At 38.2% G+C, this 15,161-nt stretch overlaps 1 protein-coding gene across 1 annotated transcript; it reads left to right on the forward strand.

The window, feature by feature from the left end:
* The first annotated feature begins 10,022 nt into the window (after positions 1-10,022).
* LOC121053875 (non-specific lipid transfer protein-like 1) lies at positions 10,023-12,739 on the forward strand. The gene is made up of 2 exons (XM_040522211.1): positions 10,023-10,492; positions 12,427-12,739. The coding sequence occupies exons 1-2, from the start codon at positions 10,120-10,122 to the stop codon at positions 12,585-12,587; spliced, it is 534 nt and encodes a 177-aa protein (XP_040378145.1). The 5' UTR covers positions 10,023-10,119; the 3' UTR covers positions 12,588-12,739.
* Positions 12,740-15,161: the final 2,422 nt, after the last annotated feature.

Here is a 15,161-nt window from a genome sequence, read left to right on the forward strand (position 1 = left end):
AAGAGGATGCCCTAAATGCCCTAAGAGCTCATCCATCGTATCATCCATCCTAAAATAGAGGATGAAGAGTAAAAGTTGAGCTCCAACAGAACATCTATCTCATCTTCTATTTTTGGATGTCATTCATATTAGGCTCCGAATAGATATAGAGGATGCCATATATAGATGATCTACTGAAGTATAAAGGGATATGAAGGATGAAAGTGTTTTAGATGATCATCCAAACGAAGAAATGGATGATCAAATTTATATGAGCTGTTGGGATGCTCTAAGGCTGCGTCCGTTTGCCGCGGGTACGTATCACGAAATATTAAACGCTATATTTGTTATAAAAAAATTTAAATGCCAGATCTGTTTGCTGCGTCCGGTTGCCGTGGGTCCGTCATGTCAAGGATAAGTTTAAATGACAACTTCTTTTTAGGGGCATTTAACTTTTTACCACTTACGGATGTTCATAACAGATGTGTCACTGGATCTATATGTCATAGACTCATAAGGATCCACATGTTATAGACAACGAGTGATAAATCTGTTTTGACCACTCGTAAGAGTGGCAAAAAGTTAAATTTCTCTTCCTTCTTTTTATGGTTTTGCACGCTAATACTCTAAAATATAAACATTTTTAGATTTTATAGTGGGGATATTGTATCATGATATAAATATTTCTAACAATATTTACGGTTTTAGCAACTACTTTTTGTTTTATCAACATATATCCTCTCGTCCTTATCAATTCCTCATTTATTTTTCACTGATTTTAAAATGGGAAATTTGCAACCATGCCATTATAATTTTGCAAAGTTAGAAATATGCCACTGGTATCTCAATGACATGTAGGGTCCACGTGAGTCAATGACAAGTGGGCCAGGATGGCATATCTACGATTTCGCAAAATTATAATGGCATCTTTGCAATTTTCCCTTTTAAAATTAGTGGCTGAACGTGTTGTTTCAGTATTTCTAAAATTTGTGTATGAACTTGTTCTTTTTGTCCAAACTTGTAAACTTACACTTGTAATATGTGCTAACCTACTATTAACTCGTAAAGTTGCAATAGTCCTTATTAACGGATGATTTGCTACTATTTTATTAGGATTTCTTTAAATAATTAAAGTGATAAATACTCGATAAATAGAAAAACTTTTAATGTTTGGTTTATAGGATTACATTTAAAATAGTTTAAGATAACTTATTTGCATTAGTAAATAAAGTTGTAAAATTAACACGGATATAGTACTAGTAATCTTTTGTTCTTAACATTAATCCTACTAAATAACCTATAAATACTTCTATTTTGAAACAAATGAGTCCATTTGATAAGAGTGTGGTGTAAGATAAACACGACGAAATAATATACAACACTCCCTCCATTTCATATTCTAAGTAATTTTAAATTTAATCTAAGTTAAACCTCTACAGGTTTTACCAAACTTACAGAAAATATACTAGCACACTAGCATTTATCCAAAAATACTTTATACCTGGTTGACTGCAGATGGGTATCATCATATTTCGAATGGGATACAATCAAAAAGGATAGTTGTACTCGAACAAGACAAATAAGCTAGGCCCTGTTCGTTCACATGCCTAAGTTAACTTATCTGTCTCGTTTTCACGTGCATGCTTCCTAAACTGTTAAACAGTGTATTTTTTGTAAAAATTTTCTAAGGAAAGTTGTTTTAAAAAATCATATTAATCTATTTTATATTTTTTTAATAATTAATAATTAACAATTAATTAATTATGTACTAATCTATTACTATGTTTTCCATGACAGGATAAGTTATCCTCATGCGAACGAACACGGCCCTAGTATGATCTGGACATGATCTTGCCTATCTAATCGTTCTCTGCAAGATTTTTTTGGAAGTCCTACTTGAAGTCTTCAATAGGAAAATTCTATGGTATAAATACAAGCATCTCCCAAAAGGGAGACATGCATAAGTCATACGAGATCAAGACTCTGGTAGCAATCTCTTCGATAGTCACCTAATATTATCTACTTAGGCCGTGTTTGATTGATGCAACGTAAGTTAACTTATCTCGGCATGGAAAACGTACACATAATTAATTAAGTATTAATTATTAAAAAATATAAAATAGATTAATATGATTTTTTTAAACAACTTTTCTATAGAAAATTTTTGAAAAAAATACACCATTTAGCAGTTCGAAAAACGTGCACGCGGAAAATGAGGGGTAAGTTAACTAACGGGGAGCATACCAACACGGCCTTGGTGGGCATCTAGCTATAGAATAGTATATTAGACTAGACCGTTTTTAGTATATAAGTTTGTATTTCTCCTCAAGATCATATAAAGACAAAACCGACTTCAGCCGACTGATGAAGTGGGGCTATTACCTATTTACCTATCCATCGGGGGATCTGCACCAGTAAAAAGAAATCATACCTCTTCCTCATTTCTATGATCTCATGCTTGGTACCATTTGAACCTTGCGTCCTCAAATACCGTGTTAGATCTTTGTTCGAAGATAACTAGCAAACCAAACAAATTTAGCTTGCTCAAATTATAGCATTGCAAATTTATGGCTTATTATTATATTGGTAAAGTTAATAATGGTCATAATATAGACAAGTTAATACAGACAAGTTATATTGGTAAATTTATGGCTTATCTAAATTTTATACCAGAATATAAAAATTGCTATACTTATTTTAATTATTTCAATGATTACAGAGTTAATTAAGCATTTGGAAACGGAATCTAATTAACTCAAAAATTAAAAATAACCACTAAAGTGATTATATGATAATCTTTTCACTTGAACTTAGTATTTGTTAGACAGGAGTGTTTATATTTTGGAACGAATGTGGGATGAGATTTGATATGCCCGCATTCTCCACGTATATCAGAATCCTGATTAATCAGTGGACGTTCTAATTCTAGTGCTCTTTTAGGAAGCAATGGAAAAGAAACCCAGGGACATATTCATGGGAGGGAATTTTTCATGTGACATTTGCATCCTCTTTCATTCCCTGGAAAGATGCTTCCACCCAGGGGGGAAAACCCCAGCATCATTTGGTTGCCCGGGTGTGCTGCGGGGATGGGACCGCGCAGGCCATGGCAGCCTCCCGGCGGCGGCGGCCAGCGCAGGGAAGGTGAGCAGGAGCTTCAAATTCACAGCAATAACTGAACATATCGCTGCACATATTGCTGAACAACAATTCAAACATTGGATTTGTGAACTGATCCATTCATTCCTCTGACAAAAAAAAAACAAATGTGACAAAAAGGAGTAGCTTGCTCTTGCTGGAACATTCAGATACTGGAGTAATTCAGTACGTACATTACACTGCTCAATGACAAATATATATCTGATGAAATTTGTGCTACAAGTAAGTTTCTGTTACTACTAATTTCGAGAATCACAAACATTTTCCTGAAAATGCAAAGCCACAACAAAGTAGTTCAATGCAATCAGCAATCATATTAGCAACAGCATCAGATCAGCAACAGGCCTCTTAAATCTTAATCCTCTATTTTGTGTTGGAGGGAGATCATCATCAATTCCCCAGGCAGTTCTCTTCCCAAACCACAGCAATTATCATATCATGAGCAATTCAAGTTTAACCCTGCAAAGGATGGCATGGTTGACATTAGCAATTACATATCAGGATTTGATAAAGAAAAAAAAGGAGAGTGAGCTCTACTTTGCTAAAATGAATTAAACTCCAAAAAATATTCAGCTACTGAGTAGCTTACTCACTAGAGTTTTTTTTTAGTGTGTTGCTGCATAAACATGAGACAGAAAAGGAACGCTATAATGCGAAAACACATGTATTTTTTAAGCCATGTGATAAACAACTACCGCAAATTAACATGGCAGAAACCAATCTGACCAAATTAAATATGGAGCTCTTGAATCCTGCAATTTTAAGTGATAAACAGATGAAGTAAGCAGATTCATCTCCATCATCAAAAAGTGGCTAACGAGCAGTTTTTGTTTGGAGAACAACTGTGGACAGTTGCATCACCTCCTGCTCAGAGTTCAAACAACCATCTCATTGAGCAGGCCTGACCACCACAATGGTTTTCATTTTTGTTCAGAATATAGTAATGACACCAGGAAGTAAGTAGCAATGGCCCTATAATACATAACAATTCAGACCACCTCAACGATTAACGTTTTATTTAGAATCTATTACTGAAACTAGAAATTCTCTAAGATGTTAGGTGACTCGGTCCACACTGCCCAACAATTGCAAAACTTATCTGAAACTTATAAGAATCCAGACCACTTAAACGTTTCCACGAAGGCATGAAAAGAAATAGTACTATTCCTACTATGTAATACTCAATGACAAACTTATCCTAATGATTAGGATTTTATAAAAACTTCTACCAGCTTTCTGTTTAAAATGACAGAATTGGGAGCTTTCCACTGTCCAAGAATTGAATTCTGACCACTGATTGGTATCTTTCATTTAGGAAAATAGAAAAACTATGTTATGAATAAAATTTTCATATACATGTTCTAAAAGTAAAAAAACAAAAAATAAACTATAATAAAAAACATAAACAGAGATGAAGTTGTCTTCTACTTTTCAACTTCGAGAGGTTTCAGACTTATGAGTTGTGTGATGGACAACAAGCTGGCGAGCTGCCGGCCTGGTCAGGTCCCGTCCACCATTAATGATCACCATTGATGATAATTGAAGAAAAAACATAGGTTGCCAACTTATATGCTTACCAAATCAAGAACAGGATCATAAACCTAGGTCACAACACTAACCAAAACCCTAGGAAAAAATGAGGAGAAGAAGAACGTGCTGACCTCATATCTCGAAGAGGAAGGCGTGGAGGAGGAGGAGGGCGCCACTTGTGAAGGTCGCGGGGGAGACTCGTTGCCGGCGGCGAGGGGGGAGAGAGAGGGGGAAGAGGTGATGGCGGCAACCTCATGAGAGCTGGAGGCGGAGCCAAGACGAAGGCATATGCGGAGGTGGCGGTGATGGTCTCATGAGAGCAGGAGGCGGAGTGGCAGCATCGTGAGAGGCGGAGGCGGAGGCGATGACAGCTCCTCGCACGGGAAAATGCGAGGGGATTTTTCCCCGATGGCGAGAGGCATGACTTTTTCCCCCCTCAGATCCCACGCGAATTGGGCTGGAAACTTCCCCAGTCGTGGGCTTCCAAACGTGCGAAAAAATTGGCCCGTGAAAAATAACCCCGTGGGCTGGCCATCCAAGGAATAGGCCAGGTTCCTACCGAGATCCCGGGCTGCCAAACAAGGCCTTAGAGTGAAAGGATGATCTGTGCGTAGTTTTGAAATCTATGATAGTTAAACCAAGGGTTGGAGAATGAATATACTAGTAGTAACTTTTAGGATTCGAAAAAACACGATATTTAGGTGTTAACGTCAGATTTTGGCAAATAGTCGTTATGGATTGAAGCACGACTGAGGACCAAATCAGATAGGAAGGTTCGAATCGGCTGGAGACAGGAAAACTGGGTGTGATGTGGTTGCAGCCGATAGAGTCCAGATCGGACAAGGATGGGAGTCCGATTGGCCCAAAGTTTGGAGATAGGTTCGGTATTTAACTGTGAGTCCGTGTAGATTAATTAGGATTTATTTTAAAGTTTGTTTAGGATTCTGTTATGTAATTAGAGTCCGGATAATGTAAAGGTAGTATCGAATTTTTATCCGGTTAGGTTAGTTATTTCCCGGGGCTATAAATGTAGGTGCCCGGGGTCCTTGTAAATTATCTCCAGATCAATCTAACTTGGTGCATCGCCCCAACTCTTCGACTTGCTTGAGCTTTCGGCGCGGGGTTTGTTAGCTTCACCATGTAAGTTCTAGTTCATCAAAACCCGTCGATCAACTAAGATAGAATTATCTCGGTTAAGTCCGATCTTCTGCTTGGTTGATCGGCGGGCTAAGTTCTACTACTGCTTTGATCTACTTTAAGTTTGAAGTAGTATTAGTGCTCGTTCAAGTCTCTACGAATTCTTCTTTTCAACCTGGTAATGTTGTTCCAGTTGGCCTAGTTCTGTCTCGGTTCAGTCCGATCAATCTGGTTTACTGCATCCGGGCGTTGCCGGATTGGGTTGGGGATTCGTAGAGGCTTATCGCTGGAGTTTCAGTCAGCATTATCTTGAGTAATTCCCTGATTAGTTGGTTAAACTCGCTAATCTTCATGTTTCTATGGTTATATCATGCGAAACTACGTACTGTCTCGGTTAGGTCTGATCTATGTATGTTTGGTATGATCTGTCCATAGAAGTCTGTTCGATCGGTTGAGTTTAATGGATTAATTGATGGATTACGTCGGTTTGCTATCTCGTTATTTGCATGCTAAAATATTCCGTTGATATCATGTATGGTTGTGCCTAGATCTGTATTGTCTCGATTAGATTCGATCTTCTAGGTCTGGTATAAGTATGCATATGTCGTTAGTCGTTATTGTTTCATATTAATAATTAGCATAACACCCTAGTTTATATCCAATTCCACATCTAGTCTTGTATCGGTTGTTGATCTCATGTGTGATAAGCTCTACGATGGTCCGATCGACCGATTAATCTTAAGACTGTCTTGGTTCGGTCCGATCTTTTAAAATTAGTTGATTGATTGGGCTGCTCGGTGTTTATCCTACTTCTGACTTAGCCGATTGGGCATATTTATAATTGTTATAATAAAATTCCTGAGAAGCCGATCGTCTAATCTATCGGCTAGGGTTCTGGGACGACATCGACTATCCGGCCGATAGCGGTTTCAGGGTTAACTGTTTTCCGTGTTATATCTTGTCAGTTACACGATCAAACTGACTGGCACGCCCAGTATTTCTAAGAATTAGGTCCTGCACTGGAATGGTCTAAGATTGATTCCCAGACCTATGTGTGTGACCGTTGATTATCATTTTCAGCGTTAACATTAGGATGTCATCCTAACATAGGCCACGTTCGTGTGAGTAAGAGCAGGTATAAGTTATTGGGCGTGAAAAACGTAATAATAGATTAGTACATGATTAATTAATTATTAATTATAAAAAAATATAAAGTATATTAATATATTTTTTAAAGCAACTTTACTATTGAAAAAATACACCGTTCTAGTTTGGGAAGCGTGCGTACGGAAAACTAAGAAATCTGGGTTAGGTCAAGTTCAATAGTATAGCTAACTACTAGCCTAAATCATCTGTAGTCAATCTAATAGCCAATTCATATAATAGTTACATATAAGCATTAAAACATGGTCCCACATATCATACACACATTGCGTTTTGGAGCCCGTGCTGTAGTTGGCTCTACTATTTTGTCTCCTCGCTTATCTCTTTAAAATATGTTTATAGCTAACTTATAGCCTGCTATTGTACCTGCTCTTAGGAGAGGGGGAGGCGAACGTAGCCTTAATCCCATATAATGCCAAATACATTGTTTAATCATATTGTTTGGTTGATTCTTAGGAAAACCATATATGAATTTGGCGAGAGAGTGACGCAAAGAAAATTTTTCAATAGGTTTAAATTCTCAAAAAAATCCTATATTCTAGGTTATTCCATAAGAATTGCAAATGATTCATTCCTTTAATCGAAAGAAACATATGGACGTTCCAATAAATCACTTACGTACTCATGTATGTACTTTGAATAGACTAATTCAATTCAGGTGGTCTCTATTCCCTGCTTACAGTGATGCATTTTTTCAAATCATCTCGTTGGCTTCGTATTCCCTTTGTTTCATATTATAAGATTTTCTAATTTATTTAGATTTATTTATATACTAATAAATCTAGACACATATATAAAACATATATATTGATATATGGGTAAATCTAGACAGACATGAAAAATATTATAATATTGAACGGATGGAGTATCTTGTATATTGTTGAACTATCTCCGAATAAATATTTCACTTTTCTTCGTAAATCTAGGATTCAATTTTCGAAGAATATTTAGATTCGTGGAAAAAATACAACCTTTTTTGACAAGAAACAACCTCGCCAATATCCATCCACACAATGCATAACGAATTAGTGGTAGTGGACCCCAAAAAACTCGTGTAGACCTCAAAGTCATGGCCGTGACGACTGGAGAAAGAAAAGGCAGGTCAATATAGGAAGTGCCGCTTGCAGCAGAATATCACGAAGTGCGGAAGTTGGGTGGAAAAGTGGCACCACAAAGCCGCTTGCTTAGGGCATTACCAATTTACATTTTGTTAGTAATGTATAATTCTTAATACATCATAAGATTTTTAATTAGATAAATATACTCTATTGGATTTATATAACTCATATTAATATGGTCCCACTCTATTAGAAAAACAATATTTCCAACATGAGCCAATGAGCCAACCAAATATTCTAACTAAAATTATTTTTTTAACCTTAGCACTAGTTGTCCAAACAAACAACGAGGGTTTAGAATTTCTAGCCTATCACCTATGCTCCAATGTATAGCACATCTTTCTTTAGTTTCTCTTTCCTACATACATCTTCTTGGCAACTACGTTGGAGCTGCCCTTGGGAAACTGAGACTTATTTTTAGTCTCTGTCATATAGGATGTTTGGACACTAATTTGGAGTATTAAACACAGACTAATTACAAAACTCATTCCATAACCTTAAACCAATTCGCGAGACGAATCTATTGAACCTAATGAATCCATGATTAGCCTATGTGATGCTACAGTAAACATTTGATAATTATGGATTAATTAGGATTAAAAAATTCCTCTTGTGGATTAACTCTCATTTATGAAATTAATTTTTTATTAGTCTATATTTAATACTTTAAATTAATATCCAAACATCCGATGTGACATGGACTAAAAAATTTTAGTCCCATCTAAATACCCCCTTAGCTAACCATCTACTAGTAGTACATGCTTCAATTCTTCCTTGATGACTGCCACGTTAGGTTGGTTTGCCACTAACTGGAGTGTTTTAATTGCAAATTATTATTATTTTTAATTGTTATTACAAGATTGTTAGTAGAATTTTGTAAAATATCCCTATAACCACCATTCGGGTGGTATCCTTGCAATTTTTCTTATAAATGATACTTTTGCAAGTGTCCTCTACTTCCTGCTCATAAACATCTCTCTGGCCTTTCCTCTCTGACGACGATATAGCGGCACCGTCGCAGCCACAATCACAGGTGAAATTTTGGAACCCAAGATAGGTGTGTTTATAACGTTTGATCCCTTCGAAATTAATCTAGAGACCTTTTCGATCACTGGCATCGGCTCTTGATATAAGCATGAAAGTTTTGATCTCCCGTTTATAAATCCAAAAGGTAAAGAGCATTTGTAAGTTCACCATTCGTAATAATATTTCCTTTCTTCCGATTCCTATTGACAGTAAGGCCTCGTACGGCTCCCCAAGTTAACTTATTCTCATCGTTTTCCGCACGCATGTTTTCTGATCGGTTAAACACGTACTTTTACAAAAAAAATTTAATAGGAAAGTTGTTTTAAAAATCAATTAATCGATTTTATATTTTTTTCATAATTAACTAATCATATAATAATCTATTATTACGTTTTTTACCAAGGCAAGTTAACTTACCGGCTTTCAAAAGAAAGCGGCCTAAGGGGGTGTTTGGATTCCCAGGGACTTTTTTAATCCCTGTCACATCGAATGTTTGGATACTAATTAGAACTATTAAATATAGACTATTAATAAAACTCAGCTCATACTCTGGGCTATTTTACGATCTATTGAACCTAATTAGTCTATGATTAGTGAACGTGATGCTACAGTGAACATTTGCTAATCGTGGATTAATTAGGCTTAAAAAAATTTGTCTAATGAAATAGCATTTATTTATATGATTAGTTTTATTATCAGTTTATTTAATACTCCTAATTAAGATCCAAATATCCGATGTGACAAACGACAAAAAAAAAAATCTCTAAATCCAAACTGCCCACTAAATTGATGTGCGGTCGCAAGAAAAAAAAGAAAAAATCGCACCCAGTGGTGTGAACACTAGCTGGGTAACTTTCCTTCCACCGATACCCGTCCTATTTCGCAAGCAATTATTGGCGCCATTAATAATCTCTCGCCTCCTCCTCAACCCGATAGCTTCGCTGCCATCCACCCACCCTTCGCCTTCCCTGCTCTGCACTGCGTGCCGTCGTCGTAGCTGAGGTGAGCCATGGCTGTCGCCGGAAGCAGAGCGTCCGCGGCCGCGGCGTGCCTCCTCCTCGCCGCCGCCGTCGCCCTCGCGGCGGTGGCGGACGGGGCGACGGCGGGCGCCCCGGCGCCGGCGCCGGCGCAGGCGGACTGCCTGTCGGAGGCCCTGAAGCTGTCGGACTGCCTGGACTACGTGACCCCCGGCAGCAACGCGACCCGGCCGCCCAAGGTGTGCTGCCGGGAGGTGAGGAGCGCGCTCAAGGACAGCGTCGCCGTCGGCTGCCTCTGCTCCGCCTTCACCTCCAAGGCGCTGCCCCTGCCCATCAACGTCACCCGCGCCCTCGCCCTCCCCGCCGCCTGCGGCGCCGACGCCTCCGCCTTCGCCAACTGCCTCCGTCAGTACCCCCCCCCCCCCCCCCCCCCCCCCAATTGCTCTCCTCTCCTCTCCACTCTGCCAGCACCAAAGTTCGCACATTTACATCCAAACTGCCTTCCAACTCCTAATCTTAGTTGCATCACCAAACCTTTTCATTTCAACCCAATTTTGATATGGCAAAAAGAAAACAAAGGCTTTTTTTCTCTGTTTTCAATGAAGTTAAAATTTTAGCTCAAACTTAGGGGCGTTTAGATGTCAAAAATTTTTGGCACAAATATCCCATCGGACATTTGACCGGACCTCGAAAGAGGTTTTCAGACACGAATAAAAAAACAAATTTCACAGCTCGCCTGAAAACCGCAAGACAATCTTTTAAGCCTAATTAAACCGCCATTAGCACATATTAGTTACCATAGCACTTATGGCTAATCATGGACTAATTAGTCTCAAGAAATTCGTCTCACGATTTCTTTTCCATAACTATGCAATTAGTTTTTTCTTCACCTATGTTTAATATTTTATTCCGATGTTCAAAGATTTGATGTGGTGTTTTTGGGAAAACTTTCTGGGAACTATACGAGGCCTTAGCTGATTGATAATAGTCCCGGCGAAGATGAGCTTATATTTGTAGTACAAAGGTTGCGTTCAGAATTATCTAATTTTTATGGTATATATTTCTTGATATAAACAATGGAATTAACTACTTAAAAATTTAAAATTATATCTTTTTTAATATATATATATATATATATATATATATATATATATATATATATATAATTTTGAACGTGCGTACAACTGGGAATAATCAGAACGCAAGCAGCCAAGGACTGCTATAGCAACGACTAGTGAAAACATTGTTGTTTCACATGGGTATTGCTATTGCATGGTCCCTTTGGTTCACAAGGATGGCATAAAATGGGGCTCGCCATCCTATTCTCTGTCCTCAACTAGTAGTTCACAAGGATGGCATAAAATGAGCCGCACTTCTACTAGTAGTTTTATATTATTCTCAACTTTTACGTTATCTTGTTGCTTTGTGATCAATTGCATGTGAATTCTGAATAGTAGCTAGCCGAAAGATGGGGACAAGGGCATATAGCTGAAAAGAAACTTTTACCATCGAAGCCACAGGGTATCTTGCAGGCAAATACATAAACCATCCAAATCACATATCTTGTGTACATTGATTCTTAGCTAGCAATTGCAAATTGATCTGGACATGGGCCGAAGATTCAAGCGTCCTCTCCTGAAAAGGGCAGGATAGTTTGCATCATATCATCACGCAGATCGAGCTACTACTACTACTACTAGTACTAGATTAGAACAAATTAATTGGTTCATGCAGATCTGCACCACTGAAGCTTGTGCGGCTAATTTGATAGTGCAGCCACGGGTTAGGCTGAAGTCACGGGAGCGTCCAAGCTGCAAAGCATAATGCGAATTTTAGAGTAGATCTGTGACAGCCAGCAAGCTGCATGCAGGACATGGAATCGTCCATCTGGCAATCCGTGTGAATGTGATCAAGCTAGCAGCCATCCAAGACTCTGGACATTTCGGTTCGGCTCGTTTTTGGACGCACTAACAGATTTTTGGGTTGTGCCAAACCGACAACGACCCACCCCTCAGCTGGCTCGATCCTTTTCATCTCGCTCTCTGTTGCTGGCATAGCAACGAACGGTGCATGGACAATTATTGAGATACCATGGACAATTTAGGGTGATTGTTTGTGTTTTTTATAGAAAAACCAAATAATATAATTGCAAACGAAAAATAATTTATAAATAAAAGATCTATGCACGTATTTTTAGCAATTTAAGAGCCAGTGCTATAAAATAAACTTTGATTGGAAAAAATTCGAAATCAACTTCAAATTTAAATTAATTTAAAGGTATAAACAGAAATGCAAAGATGAGCGAATGATGCTAACTGTTCCTCTCTGTACTTTTGCAGCACATGCACCGGCACCGGCACCGGCGGGGGCGGCGTCGAGCGGTGGCGCGGCTGCGGGACCGGCGAAGAACGCCGCCACGGCGAGATCTCCGGTAGCGTCGTGGACCACCGCCATGCTCGTCGTCGCCGCCGCGGCCGTGCTCGCGTCCTTTCGCACCTGAGTCGTTCGTTTATATATTTATCATAGCAGCAGCCTCGTTATTTTGGTATGTCCTCGTCGCGATCGTGGGTGACTTTTGATTTGGTGACAATTGAGTTTATTACTGTATGCACGCTGCCGTTATTAATTCAGAATTTCAGATACCCTTGGGCATTCATATACCACTCTATAATCTATTTGTTGCCGCGCTTCTTTTCGAGGGTATAGCTACTGCAGCTTCCGCCATTACTTTGTTATTAATTACTAACTCCGATTAAAAGTATTTCTTATTTATAACAAGATTTTATTAAACTTTTAAAATTCTGATAAGCAATTTTTTCTTAAGATAAATTTATAGAAACTAATAAGTTTATGATATTTATGATATTATCTTTTTAGGAGAATATATCTATATCATTTGTCTTGTATTTAAACCAATCATTTAAGAAATAATTGTGGATGTTCAGAATTTTACCATTTTGACGAAATCTTGTCTCAAGGGGTGACTGTTTGGCATTTTCAGGTATTTATAAATGAAAAATAATTTATAAATAAAAATGTTATATACATGTTATCAGTGATCTAGAAGTCGAGGTTGAAAAACAAAATATGATGAAAAAACCCTTAAAATTAACTCTAAATTTAAAATTGAAAACTTAAATTTTGTTTATAAGCATAAACAGAAACAAAAGGGAAAAGCTTATTAAATGACAAATATTATTAGGCAAAATTTGCTATAGTGCATCGAAAAAAGGGTAATTAGCCGGTGGACACCGTAAGATCACGAAACGAATTTGCTGCAGGGCACTACAAAATATGGTAATTAGCTACTAGACATTCTGGCCATTATTTTATTTATTTCTAAGTAAAAAATTTTAAAAATAACGAGATTGCCCTCGGTGGCCAACCCGTTATGCCGACTAGGTCCGGTCGAATTAGACCCGATTGGTCTAGGCGCCACACCACACCCCGAACCCTAGTCTATAAGGCGAGTGAGCCGATGGCAGCTGCGGCGAGGACAACGGCGACCCGGCCACCGAGGGCAATCTCGTTATTTTAAAAATTTTTGATTTAGAAATAAATAAAATAATGTCCGGAGTGTCTACCAGCTAATTACTATATTTTTATGGTGCCCTGCAGCAAATTTTTGATCTTACAGTGTCCATCGGTTAATTACGTGTTTTTTCGATGCCTTGTAGTAAATTTTGCCATATTATTAACCATAGTCAGGCCCTGTCCGTTCCCTCTCCTAATAATCTAGATTCTTCGAACGTACGTATCTCAAACTGCAAACTGCTGAATGGTATATTTTTTGAAGATTTTCTACACGAAAGTTGCCTTAAAAAATTAGATTAATTTATTTTTCTAATTTTTTATAGTTAATAATTAATAATTAATTGTGTATGTACTGGTATATTATCATGTTTTCGTTCACGGTTAGTGAGCAACGTGCCAACGCAGCCTCAGTACTACACCCTTCAACCTTGTGCAACTCTGACATTTTTCTTCGAGGAAATTTGCTCTCATGTCACATGTAAGATTATAAAGTAGTTATATTGGAATCTGCAGTTAGTTATACTAGTTATATTATTATTACACTATCATTATATTACAATTACATTCGTGTAATTTTAAGTAGAACGTTAATGGTTCGCGTTGCGAAATGCTACAAAACGGCATCTCCTTCCAGTTCCAGATACCATTACTACCGTAGCGTCGACGTGTACGCATGCAAACGTACGGGTGGCGGCCGCCATGGCAGCTCAGCCGGAAACGGGAAACTGCAGCCCGGCGCTGTACATCCATCCACCTTTGGCCATCAACCTCGATCGGTCTCAAGGTCCGTGACGGATCAAAAAAATATTATATTAAGGCTAGACGAAAAAAATACTTATAAACACTGATGTGTGTTTCTAGCCCTTTCTTAGCTATTTCTTAATAATACTAAAAATTTTATTAGGGACTAAGGAGGACTTCAATGGTGTACATCGGTAGGAGGCTCAAGCCCACCAAACTCCGATGGTAAATCCGTCTCTGGCTGGCAATACTCCGTTGGCACAAACACGAGGTACTCTTCTCCCCAGATGACCATCGTCCTGTTTTTTCATTTTTATTAACGTAAGATTTAAATTTTTATTCATAAATTTAGAGTTCATTTTTAGATTTTTCACCAAAAATTATTTTTCAGCTAAGCTCTTCTACCCAGACAACCATCGCCCTGTTTTTTCGTTTTTACTAATGTAAAATCTAAATTTTTATTCATAAATTTAGAGTTCATTTTTAGATTTTTCACCAAAAATTATTTTTCAGTCTTAGCTTTTTAGGTCACTCAGTATACATGTATAAAATTATTTATAAATATACCCTTTTTCACTGAAAAAAGCCAAATAATTACTCCTACGTGCGGAGGCGGCGCGGTCGAGCCCGATCGAGGCGCACGAGGATGAGCTCCAGCAGGTCGTCGCAGAGGAGCTCGAAATTGTCGCCGTCCTCGCGGTTGGCATGCATCGCCATGGCGATCCACTTGATGAATCTGAAAAAGATAAATCCTCATGGTCTTCTTCCTTCAGATTGTCAACTACTACTCTGAACAAAA

Source organism: Oryza brachyantha, chromosome 3 (assembly GCF_000231095.2).
Source record: "Oryza brachyantha chromosome 3, ObraRS2, whole genome shotgun sequence".
NCBI classification, from domain to species: domain Eukaryota; kingdom Viridiplantae; phylum Streptophyta; class Magnoliopsida; order Poales; family Poaceae; genus Oryza; species Oryza brachyantha.